This window comes from Alosa sapidissima, chromosome 21 (assembly GCF_018492685.1).
Source record: "Alosa sapidissima isolate fAloSap1 chromosome 21, fAloSap1.pri, whole genome shotgun sequence".
Lineage (NCBI taxonomy): Eukaryota > Metazoa > Chordata > Actinopteri > Clupeiformes > Clupeidae > Alosa > Alosa sapidissima.
In genome coordinates, this window is record NC_055977.1 from 27,903,582 (window position 1) to 27,926,545 (window position 22,964).

At 47.5% G+C, this 22,964-nt stretch overlaps 1 protein-coding gene across 1 annotated transcript; it reads right to left on the reverse strand.

Moving 5' to 3' along the window:
- Positions 1-13,636: 13,636 nt before the first annotated feature.
- tent5bb (terminal nucleotidyltransferase 5Bb) lies at positions 13,637-22,594 on the reverse strand. The gene is made up of 2 exons (XM_042077262.1): positions 22,088-22,594; positions 13,637-15,680 (listed from the first exon to the last, which is right to left on the reverse strand). Exons 1-2 carry the CDS (start codon positions 22,241-22,243, stop codon positions 14,655-14,657), a joined length of 1,182 nt encoding a protein of 393 aa, XP_041933196.1. The 5' UTR covers positions 22,244-22,594; the 3' UTR covers positions 13,637-14,654.
- Between the last annotated feature and the right edge of the window lie 370 nt (positions 22,595-22,964).

The following is a 22,964-nucleotide window of genomic DNA, read 5'->3' on the forward strand; positions in this document are numbered from 1 at the left end:
TGGGACCAGGGTCGTGTGGGCACAGGCAAGGGCTGGAGTAAACCAGCGGGGGGCCGAGTGGAGGACTTGTTCTGATTGCAGGTGGGGCAGGCACGGACGAATTCTCGGACATCCCTTCTCAAAGACGACCACCAAAAGCGCTGGGCAAGGAGATGGCAGGTGCGGGCGGAGCCCGGGTGGCAGGCAAGGCGGGAGTTGTGTCCCCACTGTATGACCCGGGACCTCAAATTATCTGGGACGAAGAGACGACCGTCTGGGCATGCACTGGGACTGGGATGGTCACGGAGGGCCTCTTGAATTTCCTCCTCGATATCCCAGGTCAGGGCAGCTACGACGCAGGGATCGGGCAGAATTGATGCAGGTTCCTGGGAAGGGGCGTCATCCTTATGAAACTGACGGGAGAGAGCGTCCGGCTTGGTGTTCCGAGAACCTGGGCGGTATGACAGGGTGAAGTTGAATCTGGTGAAAAACAAGGCCCAGCGGGACTGTCTGGGGTTAAGACGTTTGGCATTGCGGATGTATTCGAGGTTTTTGTGATCGGTCCAGACCAGGAACGGAACTGTGGACCCCTCCAGCCAGTGACGCCACTCCTCCAGGGCAAGCTTGACAGCCAACAGCTCACGGTTTCCAACATCATAATTGCGCTCTGCAGGTGAAAGCCGGCGAGAGAAAAATGCACAGGGGTGCAACTTGTTGTCCTCCTCTGCCCGTTGAGAGAGTATGGCCCCGACTCCCACGTCTGAGGCATCCACCTCGACAACGAACTGCCGGTCTGAATCCGGCATCTGGAGGATGGGGGCAGTGGTGAACCGGGCCTTGAGGGTATGAAAGGCTGTGTTGGCCTCTGGGGTCCAGGAAAAGGGGTGTTTGATGCTGGTCAGAGCTGTGAGGGGAGCGGCGACGGAGCTGTAGTTCCGGATGAATTTCCGGTAGAAATTGGCAAAACCGAGGAATTGCTGCAGCTTCTTCCTATTCCCCGGAACTGGCCAGGAGGTAACTGCCGAGACCTTTGCGGGGTCCATCTGGATATTGCCTTCAGCGACGATGTATCCCAGGAATGACACAGTCTGAGCATGGAACTCGCATTTCTCCGCCTTGACATAGAGAGAGTTCTCCAGGAGCCGTCGAAGAACCAGCTGGACATGACGGGTGTGTTCGGACAGAGTTCTGGAGAAAATTAAGATGTCGTCCAGGTACACGAAGACGAATTTATTCAGCATGTCCCGCAGCACATCATTCACCAGCGCCTGGAATACCGCTGGGGCGTTGGTGAGGCCAAATGGCATTACCAGGTACTCATAATGGCCGGTGTGGGTGTTGAATGCAGTCTTCCACTCGTCACCCTCCCTTACTCGCACTAGGTGGTAAGCATTTCTAAGGTCCAGTTTGGTGAAAATAGTGGATCCCTGGAGCAATTCAAAAGCAGAGGTGAGTAAAGGCAGAGGGTACCGGTTCTTCACTGTGACATCATTCAGACCTCGATAATCAATGCAGGGGCGAAGAGAACCATCTTTCTTTCCCACAAAGAAGAACCCGGCACCAGCAGGAGAGGAAGACGGGCGGATGAGTCCAGCTGCCAGGGAGTCCCTGATGTAATCCTCCATAGTTTTTCTTTCAGGAGGGGATAATGAGTAGAGGTGACCTTTGGGTGGAGCAGTCCCAGGGAGGAGATCAATGGCACAGTCGTACGGACGGTGTGGGGGCAGAGATGTGGCTTTGGTCTTGTTGAACACCTCTCGGAGGCCATGGTAACATTCAGGGACATTAGAAATGTCGTGGGCAATGCTGGGGGGTACTGAGCCGGGGGGCAGCGAGGCAGCACGCAAACAGGTCAGGTGGCAGGCATTTCCCCACTCTTTCACAGTTCCGGAGGCCCAATCGAGGTGAGGATTGTGGAGACGGAGCCAAGGGTAGCCCAGGATTAGGGGTTGGCCTGGAGAGCTGAGCAGGTGGAAGCGGATGGTCTCTCGGTGGTTTCCTGACACCATCATAGAGATGGGGGCTGTGATGCTGGTAACTGTGCCAATTGCGTGACCGTCCAGGGCCCGGGCTGGAACAGGAGTGGACAAGCGATGGCTTTCCAAGCCCAGCTGACGAGCAAGTCCTGTGTCAATAATGTTTGCTTCTGCGCCAGAGTCCACCAGGGCTGCCAGGGTGTGGGTGGAATCAGACAGGTGAAGACAGACTTGGATGAGGGGTTTACGGCTGATGGAGGGCTGAATGTTCATTGAGCTCATCCGGATTCCTCCTACATCTGGTGAGCTCCGGCTTTTGCTGGACAGGTGGCGACTCGATGACCATCACCACCACAGTACAGGCACAAGTTGGAGGTGATGCGTCGCTGGCGCTCTGCAGGGGTTAGGGAGGTGCGGCCGATCTCCATCGGTTCAGACTGGTCCGGCTGGCTAGATGGTGTGGCAGGTGCGGACAGAAGGGCAGTTGGGACACTCCGTGTGCTGGTGGATGGACTCTGGCGCCCTCTCTCATGACGGCGGGCCTGGATCCTGCGGTCGATGCGGACAGCCAGAGCAATGGCTTCATCAAGAGTGGGGGGTTGATCATGGGAAACCAGCTCGTCCTTTATGTAGTCCGCCAGGCTGTGGAGGAAAGCATCCACCAATGCTTCCATGTTCCAGGAGCTCCGACTTGCCACGGTTCGAAAGTCGATGGAGTAATCCGCAACAGTCCTTCTGCCTTGGCGAATACTCATCAGGATCCGAGATGCCTCGGCTATTGTGGATTCCAAATCGAATACCTTTAGCATCTCCTCTGCGAATAGGTTGAAGGTTGCACATGCTGGGGTCTGGCGCTCGAACTCCGCCGTTCCCCAGAGTCGAGCTCGGCCCGTCAGGTGAGTGATCACGTAACCGACCCTCGCCCCTTCAGTGGCAAAAGTCCTGGGTTGCAGGGTAAACTGGACACGGCAGCTCGTCAGGAACGCCCGTACCTGGGTTGGGTCGCCGCTGAACCGCTCTGGATTGCCGATCCTGGGTTCTGGGGCTCCGGCAGCCACGGTAGCAGTGGACTGGGCAGGAGACTCGGGTGCTGGGCCGGTGAGCAGGCTGGCTGGGGCTGGGCCGGTGGGAGCAGGCAGAGGAGAAAGGTTGGTGAGAAGTTGAATGATCATTGCAAGTTGTTGCTGTTGCTGCTGGAACTGCTGACGCTGGCTCAAGCCGGCTTGAAGTAGGGAGGCAATGTCAGCAGTGTTGCGGTTTACCTCTCTCTCTGTCTCTTCCAGGCGTTGCATGGCGGTGGGTGGTTCTGGTTCGTCGGTTTCCATGCTGGTTCGACCGTGCGCTGGGTCCATGTTTGGTCAGATCGTACTGTCAGACACCAAACAGGACGAGGACCACAATTGCGTCACGTTCAAAAGTTTATTTAAGGGTTGGGGGTTTCAGGGGTTCCGGGGGGGGTACAGGAGTTCCAAGAGTCTGCGTGTGTGTGTTCCCCCAGTAGCCGAACAGCGAAGGCAGGAGCTGGATGATCCAGGAAGTCCTGGGGGAAACACACACACAACAGCAATTGAAACGAAGCAGCAGTACAGTCAAGGACTAGGCGGTATTCGTAGAAGAGGGACGGAAGGCAGGTCAAGATTACCGGGGCTGGAGAACACAGAAGTAGTCGAGCGGGTCCGGGATCACAGGCAAAGAGTCAGAGGCGTTTTCAATAAACAGGCAGGTAACTGGTGCTGGTTGCAGACGATCTGACAAGTGTGGACTGAAAAGCAAGGCTTTATATAGAGGGCATGATGAGTGGTGAATGCAGTGCAGCTGGTAGGTAACGAGGGTGAGGCAGAGCAGAGCAGGAACAGGTGGAGGTCATCAGGCTTCAATCAGCACGTGTTACCAGGCAGAGAGAGAGCTCATGACATCTGCGGGCTGAATCTCCTCTCCTCTCCTCTGCTCTCCTCTCTTCTGTCCTCTCCTCTCTTCTCCTCCCCTCTCCTCTCCTCTCTTCTCTCCTCTCCTCTCTCCTCTTCTCTTCCCCTCTCCTCTCTTCACTTCTCGGCTTCTCTCTGCTGAAATGCTGCCCACATCTCCAGCCTCCAGCTGAGCCATACTTCATCCGGAAAGTTCTGGGCTCTCTGCGGACGCTACCCCTGCACGCTGTTTCAGGTAGCAGCCTCTTCTCCCCACTGCTGCTGACATGGGGCCAAGTCGCTGGCAGTGAAGGAGTATTCATGTCCTAATAATACACTTCTGTGCTCATATTTATATGAAAAACATATTAGTAGCCCCCGCGATGGGGCCGAGCAAATAATCTTTTTCAGATTAACCCGACAGTTTGTTTAAATTGAAAAAGTTGAGGTTCTCTCAGTATGTTAGTGTGTGTATATGTGTGTGTTCTCTCAGTATGTCTGTGTGTCTGTGTGTGTGTGTCTGTGTGTGTGTGTGTGTGTGTGTCTGTGTGTGTGTGTGTGCGTGTGTGTGTGTGTGTGTGTTTGACAGCATCTGTGCTTAATCACACGCTGTGAAAAACCTTCACTCTCACTTCACTCGTATGTCAGTGCATGATTGCTTAGCCTAAGTAATGGATCTGTGAATGTGACTGGGTGTGTTTGTGTGTGTGTGAATGCAAGTCTGTGTGTGTTGCACAGTACAGCCTGGTGCCAACAGTTGCATGCATGGGCCTAGTGCTTCTATTCAGGTTGGCCTGCAGGAGTTGAATGTTTCCAGTGTGTGTGTGTGTGTGTATGTGTGTGTGTGTGTGTGTGTGAGAGAGAGAGATTGAGAGAGAGAGAGAGGACCTCAGCAGGAGAGTTGACAGCCTATCCTGCCCCCTTGCCAGCTTTAATTCCCATCCCACCTCGGCAAATTAATAATACTCCCCTTTAAGGGTACTCATAATCCTCCCCTTTAAGCATTTCAGCAGTAGCACACTGTGTTCTCGTAATCCACACACCTCTGGTTGCTATAGGGACATGTGGGTGTGTGTGTGTGAGTGATGCCTTAATCCCCCCTCTCGCACACACACACACACACACACACACACACACACAGAAGAGTGCGGCACGCTGTCCAGAGTGTGTGAGTTGCTTGTGCCGTCTGGCTTCTCCGCATGCCTCTGCCTATCCACACCCCGTCCTCCACACCATTACATAATTCTGTTGCATAAGACCCTGGGTGCTCTACGAGACGTACGGCTCCCAACCCTAAAGGAGACTGGAGATGGGCTGTAACCTCTGGGCCAACTCCGTAAGGGCACACACACACACAATCATGCATTCACACACACACATACGCACATCCATACACATACATACGCACATCCATACACACAACACACACACACACAAGCACACGCACACATACATACATAAGCTCACACACATGCAAACACACACACACACACACACACACACACACATATTCATGAATTCACACACACACACATTCACACATACGCACATCCATACACACACACACACAACACACACACACACACAGGCACACGCACACATGCACACATACGCTCACACACATGCAAACACACACACACACAATCATGCATTCACACACACACACACATTCACACATGCGCACATCCATACACACACACACAAGCACACACACACATGCACACATACGCTCACACACATGCAAACTAACACACACACACACACACACACACACACACACATTCGCCCAGCATTTATCTTTTATGAGCACCCATCAATCAGCCAATTCGCACCAGAAATGGGAAGCAATCAAGCTGTCTAGTCTGGTTATGGCTATGGAAACGGGACCCAGCATAGCAGCCCATCACCCCAAACAGATCGAAACCACGTGCCGGCGATGCTGCCATCTTCACAACAACTGGCATGAGAGAGAGGAGAGAAAGAGAGAGAGGCAGAGAGACAGAGGCAGAGAGAGAGAGAAAGAGACCATGTGCTGACAAGACCAGACCGTCATAGTCCATATGCCAGAAGTATTAGCCTAAGAGAGACCATATGCTAACCTCACTGAGAAGAGGTGGTCAAAGCTAGCTTAACTGGTACAGTGAGAACTGCTGAGAACATTCTAGAACTGCTGTTGAGTTCCAAAGAGAGGTGGCTCCAAAGAGAGAAGCTCACAGGAAGTTATTTTGATTGGTTTGGGGAAGGTGTGGTTGGTGGTGGTGGTGGTGGTAGGGGAGGGGGGGGTGTTGACATGGAGATAAACTCCTCCTCTGTTTTCAGGTGGAGGCCTGTAAAGGGCAGAAGGTCATGAATATTTATGAGGCGAGAGTAACCACGGGGGCCGATTGGGACAAACAGTGCAGCCTTTCAGAGCATTTCTGTTTACAGTTCAGCACAGGAAGCTGGGAGAAAGGCGAAGCTCGGCGTTCAGCTTCCCAACCCCAAACTCAAATACACGCACACACAGACACACACAGACACACACACACACACACACACACACACACACACTCTAAATGAAAGCAAGATGGTGTTTTTTGTTCCAGCAGATGGTCAGTGATGGCTATTAAAACAACACTCTGTTTTACTATTTTGATGCTGACATGGTTTTAGCAGACTCCATGGACTGTCTATGTCTCAAGGTTTCTGTACGAGTGTGTGTGTGTGTCTGTTTGCGTGCCAAAGTTCATGTCCACAGACACACACATATTCTAGCAGAGACTGGTGGGTGGGTGGTGGGGTACTTCCACTTCTACTCACTTCGTAGGAACGTCTTGTGCATCCTGGAGAAATTACTTCCTGTTTCTCTGCCATTTCAGAATAATCTGCAGCCTTGCAACCCATTAAAGACACACACACACACACACACACACACACACTAATGCACATTCATCTGCATCTTCAGGCATGCACACACACACTCATCTGCATTTTCACACACACACACACACAGACACACACACACTGCATTTCCCCCTCACACTCAACCTCTCTGTGTGCCTCCAGGTTTGCAAGTCCAGAGGGAGCTCCTTAGAAAATCACACTGACCCACACGCATCTCCCCAGCAACAGTGGTTACCTAGGCGTTTAGAGGGCCGATTAAAAAAAACAAACATGGCACACAAAAAGCGTTCTGGGGCTCTCCATAAATAGCTCTGCTGTAAGCTGCTGTAAATTGCTTGCAATCGGTGCTGGGGATGAGACAGGGCCTTGCGCAGCTATAAAAGACTTTATGAGCCAAAGTGTAGTGCCACATCCTTCGTTCTAAAGCATGCCATTATCCAGGATTTGGGAGGCAGTCTATTCTGGGACAGATTTTGCTCTTTCATTCGCGTACAAGGGCTTTTAATGACTCTTATCATTTTCAGGAAACAGCTTTATATTTTTCATCTGGTTGTTTATTGCCCCTGCTTGTGTGCGATGGCTGTCTCAGTGCCAGTCTTAAATGAGCACGGTTATTACCGTAGCTTTGACATGGGCACGGTTATTACCGTAGATTTGACATGAGCACAGTTATTACCATAGATTTGACATGGTGTTGACTACTGCTGCTGCTGCTGCTGTTAATTCTGACTTATTGAGATACTCTGGACTTCCGCTGTGTGCCATGTTTCTATCCGCGATACGTCCTAATGAAAACGTCCTCGTTGTTTTTCTCATTTTCTGACAGAAGCCTCGATCCCCAGATGCAGTTCGGACTGTAGATAAATCACAGGACTCTCTCGAGGGGCTGAAGCGAGGAAACTTTACTCAAGGTTTAAATCCAACAAATTCACTGAAGAATTACGAGTGCAGTAGATTTAGACGAGCACAAAGGAATGATACTTTGTTTGGCAGCTGCAAAGAACTGACAAAATGCAGTTTGTAAATGGGAAAGGGACTCAATCTGTTTAGTCACTTTCCTTTTCGTATTATGCCATTGTAAATGCATGTCTGGATCAATGTATAGTCATGGGCCTGGATCTATGGGCTTCGTGCCCACAGAGTGTTTTACAGTGGAAGCCAAAGTTAACAGTAACATGATTCATGATAATATGCTGTGATGGCCCTCTTGTATTAACAGCATCCTAAAAGTCAGAAGTCATGTAAACATGGTACACTGTGGACTACTGGCTATTTACTTTTGTAGCACTTTTTTTGCCAAAATGTCTATTGTTTGGATGTACATCCTTCCTCCCAGTGTTTTATGCGAAGCCTTGCCAGGTCATGAGACAAGAAGGAGCTCAACTCTCAGGGCCAGATGTACTAACGCTTTTGCGCCCATTTCAGGCGTATTTGTTTCGCAATGTGCGTGTAAAATCATTGCGAGGTATGTACAAACAGGCCGCAATGATGTAAAAGCGCAAACTGCCTGTCGCGGGAGCTGAAAGTGGCAGATTGCGATTGTCATGTCATGCATATGCATTCATGGGAGGATCCAGGGGAAAGTGGGAGTTTAGCGTAAAAAGATGGGAGGGGAAGAGTAAAGAGCGCCTAATTATGTATTCCGCGGTATGTACAAAGACTGCTCCTGAAAGCGCACGTCTATTCTGCGCCTAAATACTTCCGCCTTGTAAAAGCAGGCGTTAATCCACATTGCAGTTCAATGCGTCAATAAGAGAACCTTTCAAAGACAACAGAATCGCTATTTAGAACACCAGTTTTTGTGGTGAAAGTATTTGTACTACCAAAAGCAACCTTAACTTTCGTTGGCCTTTCGCATGTCTTACTTTCACTTTCACGTCATTCACTTAAACTTTCCTACTTGCTAGATTTGACCAATCTTCCATAGCCTACGTGCACAAGTAGTTTGAGTAGAACTACTGATCTTCATTATCTCCCTGCTTGTTGACATCTTATCATGTATGGTATTATTTCATGATCGCTAAACGTTTGATTCTTTTTAATATTGTCATCAGTTAACTTCATTCAACTGCGCTTGTAGGCGCTGCCATTCAGTTGTGGACGTTCGTAAATTGCGTTTATGGGCGGAGAAGGGCAGAGAAAGTCGCAGTTTACACTAAGGATTGAACGATTGATAAATACAACGGAAACTTGGGTCTGACAGCGCTCGCAATCTGCGGCTACGTTTGCAAATGTACGTACATCTGGCCCTCAGTGACTACATTGGATTCTAAATGCATATGAAGGCCAAAGCACTATTAACATGACTGTTTAACAATATGCTCTGCCAGCCTGAGGAAGGCAGGTAGCCAAAACATCAGTATTAAACTTTACCCTACAGAGTATATAGAGAAATGTGTATATGTTCACTATTTATTTGAACACCTTTACATGGGTGTTCTTCCTTTCTATATGCCTTCTGTTGCCCTCTGGCATTTTCATGAAGCATGGAGGAGCTCAGCTCTTGGTGCACAGGTACAATTCTATATGGATCTATTAGACCCTGGGCTGACAGAGTTGTGTCCTATGGAGGTCAAAGTACCATCAACGTGATTTATAACAACTCGCTATGGCAGCCCTTTTGTAACGAAACAAGGAGGAGCTCAACTGTAGGTGATTTGCCTCCTTGAACTCTAGCTAATTTGGATGTCTGGAATGCGGCAGTGTGTTTCTGCCTCAAGAGCTTTCTGGGAGAACTAGACATTGGTTCCTTTGAGGAATTCAGACCTTGGAAAAGAGAGCTGCTCACATAAGCTCATGAGAAGCTGAAGGGTCAGAGGGGGTCAATTGGCAGGGTTGAGACGAGGTGTCACCAATCATCCAGGGAAGTTCAGCCGTCGCCCACAGCTAAGGAGATCAGAGCAGGGCAGCTAGCGCCTCATCTCTCAGGTGCTCACGGCGCTGTGAAGATCATTTTCTGTGTGAAAAATGAGTTTGGCTCTGTAAATGTGTCGTCTAGGTGTAGCCTACATTGTAAAATAGTTTCAGATTTCAGATACATCATAGAATCTTTATTATCTTATATCTGTCTCTTGTTTCTTGCCTATTTTAAACTAATCTACGTTAATATGTACATGTAGACTGGAATAGTCCATAAAGCTCATCTGAAGTATCTGCGATCATGGCAGAAGAGGCACAGCGCGCTCTCCAGCTGCTCCACCGTTCAGAATGCTTATCTCTGTCCTGCTTTATTTACCCGCTTATTTGGGTTGTTGTCCCCGGCAACAGCTGCTGGCCTGCGCAATCTGAAGTATGCATATAGTGGCAAGGCATCGCTGGCTGAGCTCTTAAAGAGTGGTCGTCACGGAGACGGTGAGCCCTGACGACGACACACATCTGGGGTTTCCAGCGCACACACCGTCACAGGTGGGATTCGTCTTGGACGTGCACACATGCCAAAGTCACCATTACTGGGGCATTCCTCGCTGCCTGTGAAGCAGTGTGTGAACCAGCCTTCACCCGACACACACACACGCACACACACACACACACACACACACAAGTATTTTCTGAATGCATATACACACATACTTGACAGACTAATGCAAACATAGACAAACAGATGTATACTTACACACACACACACATTAATTTACAGCACCAGTGACAGACAAGAAAATGAATGCACAATCTACACACATGGCACTCACACACACACACACACACACACACACACACACACACACACACAGTAAAAGAGACACATGAGATGAGAAACATGCTGCATGTTTGTATCCAGAGCAGATGACTCATGCAAGGGGGTGAAAGATAATGTATTATATGGTTTGTTAGATTTGTCCCGATACTCACAGGCCTGCACTGCAGGATACTGTATTTCTTGGTTTGTTATATGTATGTTGTATTTATGGTCTGTTAGATTTGTCCCTATACGCAGGCCTGCACTGCTTGCCCACCCAGGCTGTTGTGTTGTGAGCATAGAGCTGGAGCTGCATGGGGTTTCTCCCACCTGTAAGGCCCTAATGCCACGAGCCTGAGCTCAAATACGGCTCTGAGGAGTCTCGAGAGTCTGGAGCCCACGAGAGACAGCCGATGTGAGAGAAGAGAGAGAGAGAGGCAGTGCGGTTCTCCCCGGCCTGTTGGGTCACCTTGGTACTTTTCCGTCAGACAGGGCAGCGGAAACGGAGGAAGAGGAATGAGTCTCCCCTGGCACCCTTTCACAGAGAAAGAGAGAGAAAGGGAGAGAGAGAGGGAGGGAAAGAGAGAGAGAGAGACGGAGTGAGGGAGAGAGAGAGACAGAGAGGATAGCCGCTTTGACCTACTTCACCCTGCCTGCCAATGCTGAGAGCAGCTGAGAGCCTGGTGCCAGAACAGGACTTGATTCCTATTGGATCAGCACCGGGCTGGTGCTCAGAGCCTGACACAGGTTGGATTTGTGCCGGCCGCCATCAGAATCAGGCCAGATCAGAGGTGCGCTGAAATTTGGCAAAGAGAGATGAACGTCCCAAGTGAATGCGGTTTCTTTGAACATTGAGAATTGTGAAAAATGTAAAAGAGAGTTTGTGTAAAAATTCCAAATTGTTTGATTTTTAACAGTAACTCTTAGTCTAGCGTCTGTATTTATCCAATGAGAACTACCTTTTCAGAGTGTCTCTGTGTGTTCACAGATGTACTTGGTGAACTCAGTGAGCAAACGAAGATCTTGACACAACCTCAGCTACAGTCTTGTACATGGCTAGAGTTAATGGGGTCTGTGTCATGACTTGTGAGCTATCCTGTACATTTGTTCCTGCTTCTGAAAATAAAACAAAGAATTTTGTGGAATTCTGGAACTAATTGGTCTGTGACATTTTTGCCTAGGGCGTAGTTTCTAGACAGATTCTTTTATATATATAATCTTACACAGTTTGCGAGTGTGCGTGCATGCGTCTGTTTGTGTGAGAGTGTGTATTTGTGTGTGTGCAAATGTGCTTAAATGCACATGATATTCCAATGTGTTTTTAAGTGCACGGCTAAATAAAAAGTTAAATAAAGTTCAATTACCAAATGAGGAAACTCCTTCCACTTTGAAAATGGAATCTTACATTTTGCATGCACACAGTGTGTTTTCTCATTCATCAACCCATTGCTTTACTCATTAGTGGTTTATTCTATTTTAAAAGTAAAGTGTAATTTACACTGAAACCATGGCACATTATAAATACTTTCTTTAAAAAGAGCTAATTACCCCAGATTGAATAAAACATTCGTCTGACAGCATCATGCTTTTGTGGACAAAGTGGAGGAAAAAACTCCTGTTTAAATGACAGAATGCTTCTTGTGCCCGCCCTTGGGAGCTCTTAATATAACATCATGGGAACCATCCCTGTCACATACGTTTTGGTTCGACGTTCTCTCTCTCGCAGTGCAGTGCTGTGCGCTGCCTGTGAATGGATTTTACTGTGCTTTGTTAATTGCTATTCCATATTTTTTTTCCCCTTTCGAGTAATAACACAGTGTTTCAGTGGTGAGTCACGGGGCAGTGCCCAACGCAGCACACACACATGCACACACACACATGCACACACACACACACACACACACACACACACGCACACGCACGCACGCACATGCACGCACACACACACACACACAAAGTCCCTGGAGTTTGTTTAAGAACCAAGACATCCCGTCTGTGTCGCCGGTCTGTTTATATCACCAGAAAGCTTCATGGGTGTCCAAATGTCTCTCCGCAAAACAAATCCACAACACTTCTCTCCGAGAGGCGAGAGAGCGAGCCTGTCTGGCGACTAATCGTAGGTGAAAGCTGTCTTTGGGTGTCTTTGTAGCTCTCCATGCCTGCCTCTTCTTACTCTGCTCTGTTGCGCAGACTGTGAACTAAACACTTGTTTTTTTTAGACGCACTTCTGCTGAAACAGTTCCAAAGTGTAGCTTTTATCAAGGGCTTAAATCTAAGTTGACACAGGAGAAGTAACACATTACCTGATACAGCCCAGGTAATACACCTTTAACCTTGGGAGTGTGACCTTGGCCTAGAGGCATGCAACACTGTCTCAAGCCACCGGTATCTCCACCCTCCCACCTCACACACACACCTTCTGCACACAGAAAGCTGGATGATGAGATGGGAACATTTAGCTCTTTGGTCTATCAACCATTCGTTCCATATAACAAACCTGACAAATGTCAGAGGGTTTGCTATGAGTTATGTGCAATCACAGAGCATTTGTTTGGAAACCCCTGACACATGTGTACACATAAATGGTCAGCATTCAGTATGCAGAAGAACACACCCTCACTCACTGACACACACACACACACTCGCAGTCCCATCCTTGCTTTACCAGCTGGTGTTCAGCTGCATCAGTAGGTCAGCATTGGTGAATACAACTAATCCAAACGAAGCTCCAGTAGTCCTCTGAGCGCTTCAGAAACAGATGGAGGATAAGGGCAAATATGTGTTTCTGGGCTTCTGAGTGGACCGAGCTCTCAAGATGGGGACCACAAGGAGGAGAAAGAGACTGAGAGAGAAAGAGAGAGAGTAAAAAGCCAGGAAAGAAAAGGAGTAGGGGAATCACAAAATGGCAGAAGAGTGAAACAGACAGCAATAAGTGGTGCCAGGAAAAAAAGAGCAGGATAGATAGAGAGAACAGGAAAAAGAGAGAGGAGGGAGAGAGGGGAAGAGAAAATCCGATTTCCTCAATCTGACAGATTTAATACCTCTGCTCCATAAGGCTTTTAGCTATTAGCATTCCCCTGGATGACTGCCTTCATTTCTCCTCAACAAACAGGTACAGGCACCAGCATTGATCTCTATGGTGTTAAATCGGCTCACAGCATGAACATGAACCCAACCCCTGGAAGGAAGGTTGAATAACGTACCATAGATTTGCAATGGAGGGTTGAAAATTTGAGACTGTTTTTAATTTACATACAAATAATGTACACAGTTTCTCATGTCGGTTGGTCGGTTTCAGGCACTTGGGGAGGCGACAAAAGCAACATTCCAATTTTACAAGGAAAATTCTTTGGTCCTCAGTTCTTCAAATAAAATAAAAAAGACGTTTTAAATGCAACCACAGTCAGAACAGAGCTCGGTCCTCTGACCTGTCTTCTTTCGCTCAAAGACAGAGCGAACTATAGAATAATACAACTTATATACATTTGCTAAAGCAACTGATACATGTTGATTAACATTAGAACACATATCCAGAAGGCAGGAAGAAAGTGCGTCAACTTTGTCCCTTTGCACCCGTCACTGGGTCATTCACTTGTTTGTTTTCTTTCTGTACATCACAACATCTTAGGAGAACATGAAGAAAGAAACAACAAACACCAAAACAATGGCTCGAAACTAATTTACAGCAGTGTTCATTTTCATAACTTAGTGGGGTGGGTGACACATGAAGATTTTGGCAAGAAAAACGTAATTTAGATTTCTTTCTTTTTCTTTTTTTTTTTTATCTTTCTTGTCCTAGTCCTCATTTGGTCCCATAATTTAGTTCCACATTGCTACACATGGACTGAATCCCCTAACATGACCCCTCTATACACAAGACGCACACTAATAGCTTCAAAGCATTCTATTCTGCTTTTCTTCATCTCTCTCTCACACACACACAAAGACAAACACACATACATAAACACACACACATAAACACACACACACACACACACACACACACACACACACACACACAAAAAGACAAACACATACATAAACACACATAACAAACACACACACACACACAAAAAGACAAACACATACATAAACACACATAACAAACACACACACACTCACATACAAGCACACACTTCCTGTCTATCCCTTTTTTTCTGTATTTTCTCTCTCTCCGTTCTGTCATTTTCTTCTCCCTCTCTCTCTCTCTCTCTCCCGTGTCCGTAGTCCGTCTGCTCAGCTGCAGGGCAGCCATGTCTGGTAGCTGCTGCTGCAGTGATGCATTGGCGAGTGCACGTGGGCCACGTAGTAGTTGCTGAAGTTGACGTCCCGCACGTAGGGCGCCGGCTGGTAGTAGCAGGTGATGCTGGGCACGGCTGGGATGGCGTTCTGCTCGGCCAGCGCCCGCAGCGCCAGCGCCGAGATGAGCGCCAGCGTCTGGCGCCGCTCGTGGCCCATCAGGCACACGGTGCTCTCGTCCACCACGCGCCGCAGCATGACCAGGCACTCGTAGCGCTTGTGCTCCATGCCCACAAAGTGGTTCTGCAGGTAGGCCTCCAGCTTGCGCTGCTGCTCGCCGATGTCGGGGAAGTCGATGAAGAAGCGCGAGCACATGTAGCGCTGGAGGGTCTTCATCTGCGTCTCGGACGCCGGCCGGAAGCCGCGCACCAGCAGGTGGCAGTACTTGAGCAGGCCGCCGCCGCGGATCTCCTCGGGGCTGCGCGTGGCGATGGTCTTGCCGCGCAGGTGGCCCAGTGCCTCCTCGAAGTCGCCGTACATGCTCTCGCCGAGCACGGTCGGGTGGAAGCTCTCAGACATGGCCGTCTCGGAGCAGCGGTCGAAGAGCAGCAGCGAGTCCAGCGCGATGTGGAAGGAGTCCACGCTGAACTCGAACTGCCGCCGCAGAGAGTCCACGAACTTGAGCTCCACGTTCTTGCCGGTGTTATTGGACAGCGAGATCAGGCTCCAGCGGTCAGTGTCGTTGCACACCTTCACCATCTTCTGAACGTACGCCTCCTTGAGGGTGAGCGGCGTGATGCGGTCGCGGCTCACGCCGTGCGGCAGGAAGTCCAGGAGGCTGTCCAGCACCACGTCCTTGACCAGGCGGAAGGTCTTGTCGTCGGTCAGACTCAGGCCGAAGATCAGGTCCAGGTCCTTGTAGCCCAGGCCGGTGTCCTGGTGGAGGACATGGCTCGCCGCTGACCCGTTCAGCTTCACGTCACGGACAACGACACCCCGTTCTTCCAGTCGCGCCCGGACTACCTGCAGGACAGAGAGAGCAAGAGAGAAGAGGGGTGAGTGAAAATTCCTTTCCGTTGACATGTATTTGCATCACTGAAGGGAGCCAAAGCTTTTATGCTTTTGTACAGTTTCCAAGTACATTAGATATGGAACATCTGATGGAACATAGAATAGCTGTAGGATTCATTTTTGCAACAATTCCCTTCTCCGCAAGGAAGAAATTCACCTAAATACAAAATGCACTAATGTCCCTATCTGATATGCTCTATTTGACAAAGGTGTAAATAGCTATTTATTTTTTCATGGTTTTTTTCTGACAAGATTGAGAATGATTCAGTATGAACTGTAGACTGCTGTCCCCATGATAGTCTTTTTCTGACCCATATTACAAATCACACATCTTTCAAAATAAGTCAGCGGCATGAAACGTAAAAATAGCATGGAAAATAATAGTGCCATTTCAACGCGCTTTGGGATCCTGGCAGGCAGACAGACAGCAAGTGCAGTGACTGCATGATGAGTTCTGACACCTAATAGAATGGGGATTAATGAGCTTCGGTGATATGCAGCTCCAGGCTGTGAAATTATAACCAGCAGAAGCTGAGACTATAGAGGTCCCAAATGAGAACTTATGGGAACTTCTCTATCCATATCAAAGTGACGCAAGGAGCAAAGTAATTATGAAATTGTGAGAAGGGTTTTTAACTTGTTTTAATAAATCAGAGGTACAAGAGAGAAGAAACTTCTAGGGCTTCCAGAAATGTATCTTCCCGTAAGTCAGAGTTTGTAATATAAGAGGGAAAGTAGACACACACACACACACATCTGCTCCAGGCTGGGTCTAAAGACTATGACTGGGGAAGGATAACTCCCACAAAACGTTTGGGACCATCACTGGAAGACCTCCGTCTGACCTTGAGACAGTTCTCATATAGAACCCTCTGTGGACAGCTTGGCCTCGCTTGACATCATTCGAACCCGGTTGCTTTCAAATTTATTATTGTCTGTCTCATATCGAGTATCTCTTCTATGACATCTTATAAATGACTTATTTTTATTGGCCAAGACGCTAGGTATCTGCCAACAGTTGCTGTATTTCTCATATGCATTTCTCGGCTGCTAAATTTAAAGCTACTTGTGTCTTGAGAAGCACTATAATACTTTTAGCTTCTTACATCATTATCTGGAAGTTAATAACTAGGGAGACAAATAACTGGACCAATCCTTGAAGGTCCCCGCAGTCTTCTCTGCCTCACCCAATGGTTCAGTCATTTCAAATAACCATTTACACAGACGAGTCAGTGGCTTTTATTCAAATGTAGGTCTCGAGTCATTACTGGCTACCGATAGACCTCCTGGACCTCCCCCCTTTGGAAAGGCTGGCTAACTGCCTCCATCACACAGACCTAATAGATCATGGCAGCATCCTACTGAGTACATTCCAACTGAAAGTGATTGAGACAGAAGATTAAACACCGAAAAGCAGACTTCAAACAAATGGGTCATAGTTTCACAGACGATTGTGTCACTCAGCATCCGTTTCTCATTTGCTCTAATAATAATTAAATATAAAAAAATAATATAAAGGTATCTCTGCTAACAGTCACCACATGGCACACTCTGGGTCTTTTCTATTCTATTTTGCTGTGCTTCTACCGTTTTCATTTTGGACTTAGTGGGAATTAAGCAGTTAGCAAAAAAGCTACCACTAATTCATTTCACAGTACAAAGACACATTCAGCGAGTGAATGGGATCTACTTGGCATCATCCTACCCCCTTCCTGAAAAAAAAGAAAGAAAGCGGGACAAGTGTCTCCCAGCGAGAGCTAGTTTAGTGTTCCTCTGAGCGCTCCCATTTCCCAATGTGTGTGATTCACCGGCGACACAGTGAACAAATTACGCTGGATTTCCTCTTCGGCCGCCCCCTAGACGCGCCAAGCCAGAGGGAGAGTGGAGGCCCCGCTGGGTACTGGTGCCAATGCCGGGCACATTAGGGCCTCAATGGCTCCACCGCCTCGCCAGTGTAGCCTGGCTCTGCCAATGCATTGGGCATTAGGCCTCCTTCCTCACTCACGAGTTTGGACTGATGTCACCCTTTCCCCTTCTCTCACCTCCTCCCAAATCCACTCATCTCCTCTCCTCCCAAATCCACTTCTCTCACCTCCTCTCTTACATATCCACTCCTCTACGCTCCACTCCTTTTGCACTGTTCTCCTCTACTCTCCACTTCTCTTCTCCTTTCCTGTCTACTCTTCAGCCATCGTCTCTCCACCACTCCTCTCTCCTATTCTACCCATTCTTCTCCTCTACTGTCTGTTCTCCCACCTCCTCTCCTCTACACTCCTCCTCTGCTCTCTCCCTCTCCTCCCTCGATCTCCTGTCCACTCTCTACTCTTAGTCCATACTCTCCACTACACTCCTTTACTCTCCACTCCTGTACTGTTCTCTCCATTCTTTTACTGCCCCCCCCCTCTCTAGCCTCCTCCTCTTCACCTCCCTTCTCTCTTTCTTCACAGGCATGTGGGGGAATTCTGGACTCACCGTTGCCACCATTACACAAGCACTGAATTATGGGAGCGACCGTTAAAAGTCGGACGTTGAGTGTACCCAAATGCCATTGGCTGCTGTAACAGACAGCCCGTGGTTCTAGCGATCATCTTGAGTTATTACTCTAAAGCCCTGACATAACAGCTCTTCTTCTCCTCCTCTCCCTTCTCTCTGTCGTTCTTCCTTTCAGAGGGGTTGATGGAAAAAAGGAACCACTCAACTTACCTCTGGAAAAACAGTTACTGTGAAAAATGACACATCATCGTAAAAGAGACATTGAGTGTGAACAGGGTTCCAACATAAACGAAAGGTCAATTTATAAATGGCTGGAATTTCAAAAGGGATCAATTACAGGGATGACATTACAAGGAATTGGATTTCCAACAAAAAGAAGCTACCAGACTCTCGTCCATGCCTGGGTTTTCCGAAGAGGGGTCTGTTTATATTGGGCACGGCAGGACTTCAAGCAGATGGCGTGTGTCATAAAACTGTTCAAATATGCAAAAAAAAAAAAGAAAGAAAACGAAATGTACGTTGTTAACAGATGGACCATAACCATAAGCGTGGGTGTAATCAGTAGGTGTCTGCTGAGAGTAACAGCCATGTTCTCAATCTGATTACTACACAGTACACTGACCCCAGTAAACACTTCAAGCCCAAGCCATGGGACACAGCCGCGCACTCATTCAGACTAGACCACATAGTGCACGCACCACACTGGAGGCAGTAATGTCACTGGGCTGGGCTGGGCTGGGCTGGACAGACGGAGAAAGTGAAAAGAGGAAGCTGACAATCAGCCTTAATAGACATGTGGGGATTCCTCAAGTTCACCTGGGAGAAGCTACGGAGAACGAACTTCCGACGACTCCGTGCAAGAGACTTGTAAAAACCGACCGCAAACAGACTAGACCGTCTGGTGTTGACATCACATCACCCTGGCGACGCACGGCCCTTACGCGCCGTCTGTTTTCCGACTCCAGAAGTCGAAGCGGCAGCGTGCCTTTTTTTGTGTGTTTTTATTTGTTGCATGATGGTCAGGGGCTGTTTTAACACGGCGTTTAACGGGTTCCTGCAGAGGGGGAAGACAAGCCAGCCGGGTTCTGGTGCCGCAGTGCACCCCAGACACCAATTCAGTGATCCGAGCAGCCAGTTCCATGTGGCCCTGCCAAGACCAGCTGTAGAGAATGAAAGTCTTATTGGTCCCTGGCTGGCATGGAATCCAAAACAATCATCATCGAAAAAGGCACAGCAGGCAGCAGAGAGAAAAAGTACATTGCTTTTTCAAGTTCTTTTTGGGAATTTTATTAGGTATTTCCTATATTTTCACAAAAGGTTGGGTGGTCATGTCAACATCCTCCTTTGGTTCACACTGTAGCTTACTCTTGGCTGAGGAAAAGGAGCTACTGTGTTACGTGATTTCAGACGCATTGTGGTGTGTTTTTTTGTATCATTATTGTTGTTTGCCAGGCCTACAATACAATGGTAAGAACAACCTGCCCACAACCTGCTCAAGAGGTCTGGAATGGGCTTGCCGGTCACTGTTGACTACAATAGACCACCTGAGGAATTGATTTACAGGATGAAGAGAGACAGACAGACACACACAGACAGAGAGAGAGAGAGAGAGAGAGAGACAGAGAGAGAAATGAATAGAGAGGGAGGTCCACATAAAGGGAGAGAAAAAAAAATGGGGAGATGAAGAGAGAGAAAGGAAGAGAAAAAGATAGAGGGATAGAGATAGAAAGGGACAAAAAAGACAAAAAGTGATAGGGATAGAGAAGAGGGGAGCAATGGATGCAAAGAGAAGAACAGAGGAAATAAGAGAGTGAGAGAGAGAGAGAGAGGTAACCGACATCTGGTCCTCTCTCAGCACAGTGATACCATGTCAGCCCAACCCTGAACCACAAGTCTACTGTTACTAGAATGACTAATCCAGATTTACCATCCCACACACACACACACACAAAACAAATACAAATGGAAAAAGAAACAAGGCATTTCTACCTGCCAAGAGAATGGCGTCTGGTGAAAGTAATCTAAGAAATTGTGTAACAAAGAGGCCTAATGCATTATCTCCATCGGTGAAGCCAAAAACAGACGTAAGGGGATATCAGCCAAAATTAGTGGTGCATAGAACATTAAGATTGTATTCCACCCATTAACAAGGATTTTAATACCAGTGACAAAACAAAATAGCACATTTATAAAAAAAAAATAATAAAAAAAAATACTTTTCTTTCATGATGCAGTATCCATGCACCCAAAACTGGAGAAAGTGGTATTAAGATATACACCTACTAAAGCATTTAGATCCACTTTGTGCAGATCAAATACTCCAAACATTTGTTCAAGGTGTAGAAGCTATTGATAAAACTGTACTTGACCACAGGTATGTGCCTATGTGTGAACTACTACACCATACTGTCACTCCCTGCGCCACTGTTAGCTAGGTGGAGAGCTCTGTAGGTCTGTGGGCTGTGGAAGAACTCATAGTAGATCATAAAGCAGGAGATCGGTGTTAAATCTAAGGAGCAAAGGCCTAAGTACAACCCCCAGGGCTTATAAATGCCTTGAAGCAGCACTATTACCAGATGTCATTCAATGAGTGGGCCCTCTCACTAACAAACATCCCCATTGAAAGCCGTCCATCCACTAGCTACCCCCCACTCCCACCCCCCAATCCCAACACACACACACACATGCGAGCGCACACACACACACACACAGCATCCCTTAGCTCCTTTGCAATTGCGCCCCCACCCATCCCCCTCCTCAAAAAATGCTGTCATGGGGAGAAAGTTTGGGGTCTGGTGCCGTTTTCAGTTTTCCACAAGCTTTCCAGAGGAAGGAAGCGAATGGCTGAGAAAATCTGCTAATGCTTAATGCAGATGGCAGCGTACGGGTCTGGACAGTTCCTGAGATGAGAGTTCCTTTCTATTCTTTTTCCCCTTTTTTGGAAATATTATGTATATAAACAACTGAGAGCATCTGTTCTGGCAGAGTATGAATATGAAACCTAAGATAGCAAGACAGAAAATGGCTATTCAGAAAGCCTGCTCTCAATCAGAAAGTTTTCCAAAACTTTGAAGGAGGAGAGCAAGTATACCTTCGCCAATTGTTCCCTTAGCGTGCGTAAAAGGCATTCCCCTCAAAGCGCTCTGAGAAATTTCAACTGTGGTGGTGGCAGCACAAGAATTAGACAGTGGAAAGTGTTTAATTGGCATATTACCTCATCTGGACGACTTTGGTAGTCTAATACATGGCTTCATAAATGTCTAACGCACATCTGAGCGAATTAAAATGTAGTAAAATTCGTAGTTATAGAAAAGAGCAAAATGCTAAACACATTACTTGACATTTATACGACAGCACTGCTGGAAGCTTCAGAGTTAAGAAAAAGACGTTTAGTACTAAAAAAAAAATAGGGTCAGTTGCCACTTATATGCAGTATAATGGATCAATTACTGAGGTAGAATATTGGTGAAATGCGCAGAATTACTGATTTTAGCCCAGAGCCCAGAATTTTCACAGCCTATAAAAGGACTTGCCATGACAAGTAGAGTGATCAACACTGGAGAGGTTCAACGCTTCTAAAACACCGACTGTGTTTCAACTATATCTCTTTTATCAACACTGTTGCAAGCATTATACATTTACACATTACACATTTAGGAGTAATTTAGTTTAATTGTCGTTGGCGCCACTATGCCTCTTCATAAACATCTTAACTCAATTTTCCAAATTACGCGGTGCGTGTCTAGGTAAGTAAAGTCTTGCAATTATTGGCCTGGTCACTGGTGCGTTTACTCTTGTAAACGGCATGTCTTCTCGCTGTCGTTTTTTTTTTTTTTAACGGCACAACATCCGTCATTTTAGCCTACCTGGACGATCTGCCTGGGCTGCACGGAGAGCGTGGGGAAGTTTCCACGTCCGTGGATTGGCACGCTCTCCCCGAGGATGGAGTCCAGTCGCTGCACCTGCTCCCACGACAACACACAGAACCGTCGACTCTGCTCCGAGGCATCACCGGAGGACATGGCGAGGTTGTCGCGTGAATACTTTGTAACTGTCAAGTAGACCTCTTATACTTTGGATAAGAACTCTCGAAGCGACAAGTGACAACTGTCGTAGATGAAGTTGAAGTTGAAGTTCAGACAAGAGGAGAGATGCACATAAACCCCAACACGCATTACAGTTGAACCACGCTTGACTTTTTTCAATGTTAAAACAAAGAAAACAAATGTGTCAACTAGTGTCACCTGTTGACCACAATATTTGCGAACTGGAGATGATGAGAACCGTCGTGAAAAGTTAAGAGAGCAACTAAAATTTTAATTCCCAATTGACTGTGGTTTCCTGCCGCACCGTCTGTTCTTAAACTGCCTTAAAATGACGCGTGCAGAGGCTTTAAATGAGCTGGGATCGACAGAAACGTAGTGATTGGTCGAGAAGAGGAGGTTAATATGAATAGTCAAACGTCTATAAGAAGAGAATCCCTCAAGTACACGCCCACGCCTTCTGCGTCAGCATTTATAATGTGTTCATTGGTCGCTGCGATGGCAGAAGGGATGTATGTCAAATTTACAGTTCGCCATGTGGCGGCTAGAGGACGCGTCTTACAGTGAATTTGTTTATGTTGATGGCATGGGAGATTCAAAACACTAAAATCAGCGTTTGTTACAGAAATGTTACAATGAGGCATAAAGTTAAACTAGTTCGATGTGTCTAACTTCAGACGTTGTACCTATTTTTATATTT

Coding starts and splice junctions, on each gene's coding strand:
- tent5bb (XM_042077262.1), bottom strand. CDS start 22,243: ATGTCCTCCGGTGATGCCTCGGAGCAGAGTCGACGGTTCTGTGTGTTG. Junction 15,681..22,087: donor AGCCCAGGCAGATCGTCCAG/GTAGGCTAAAAT, acceptor TCTGTCCTGCAG/GTAGTCCGGGCGCGACTGGA.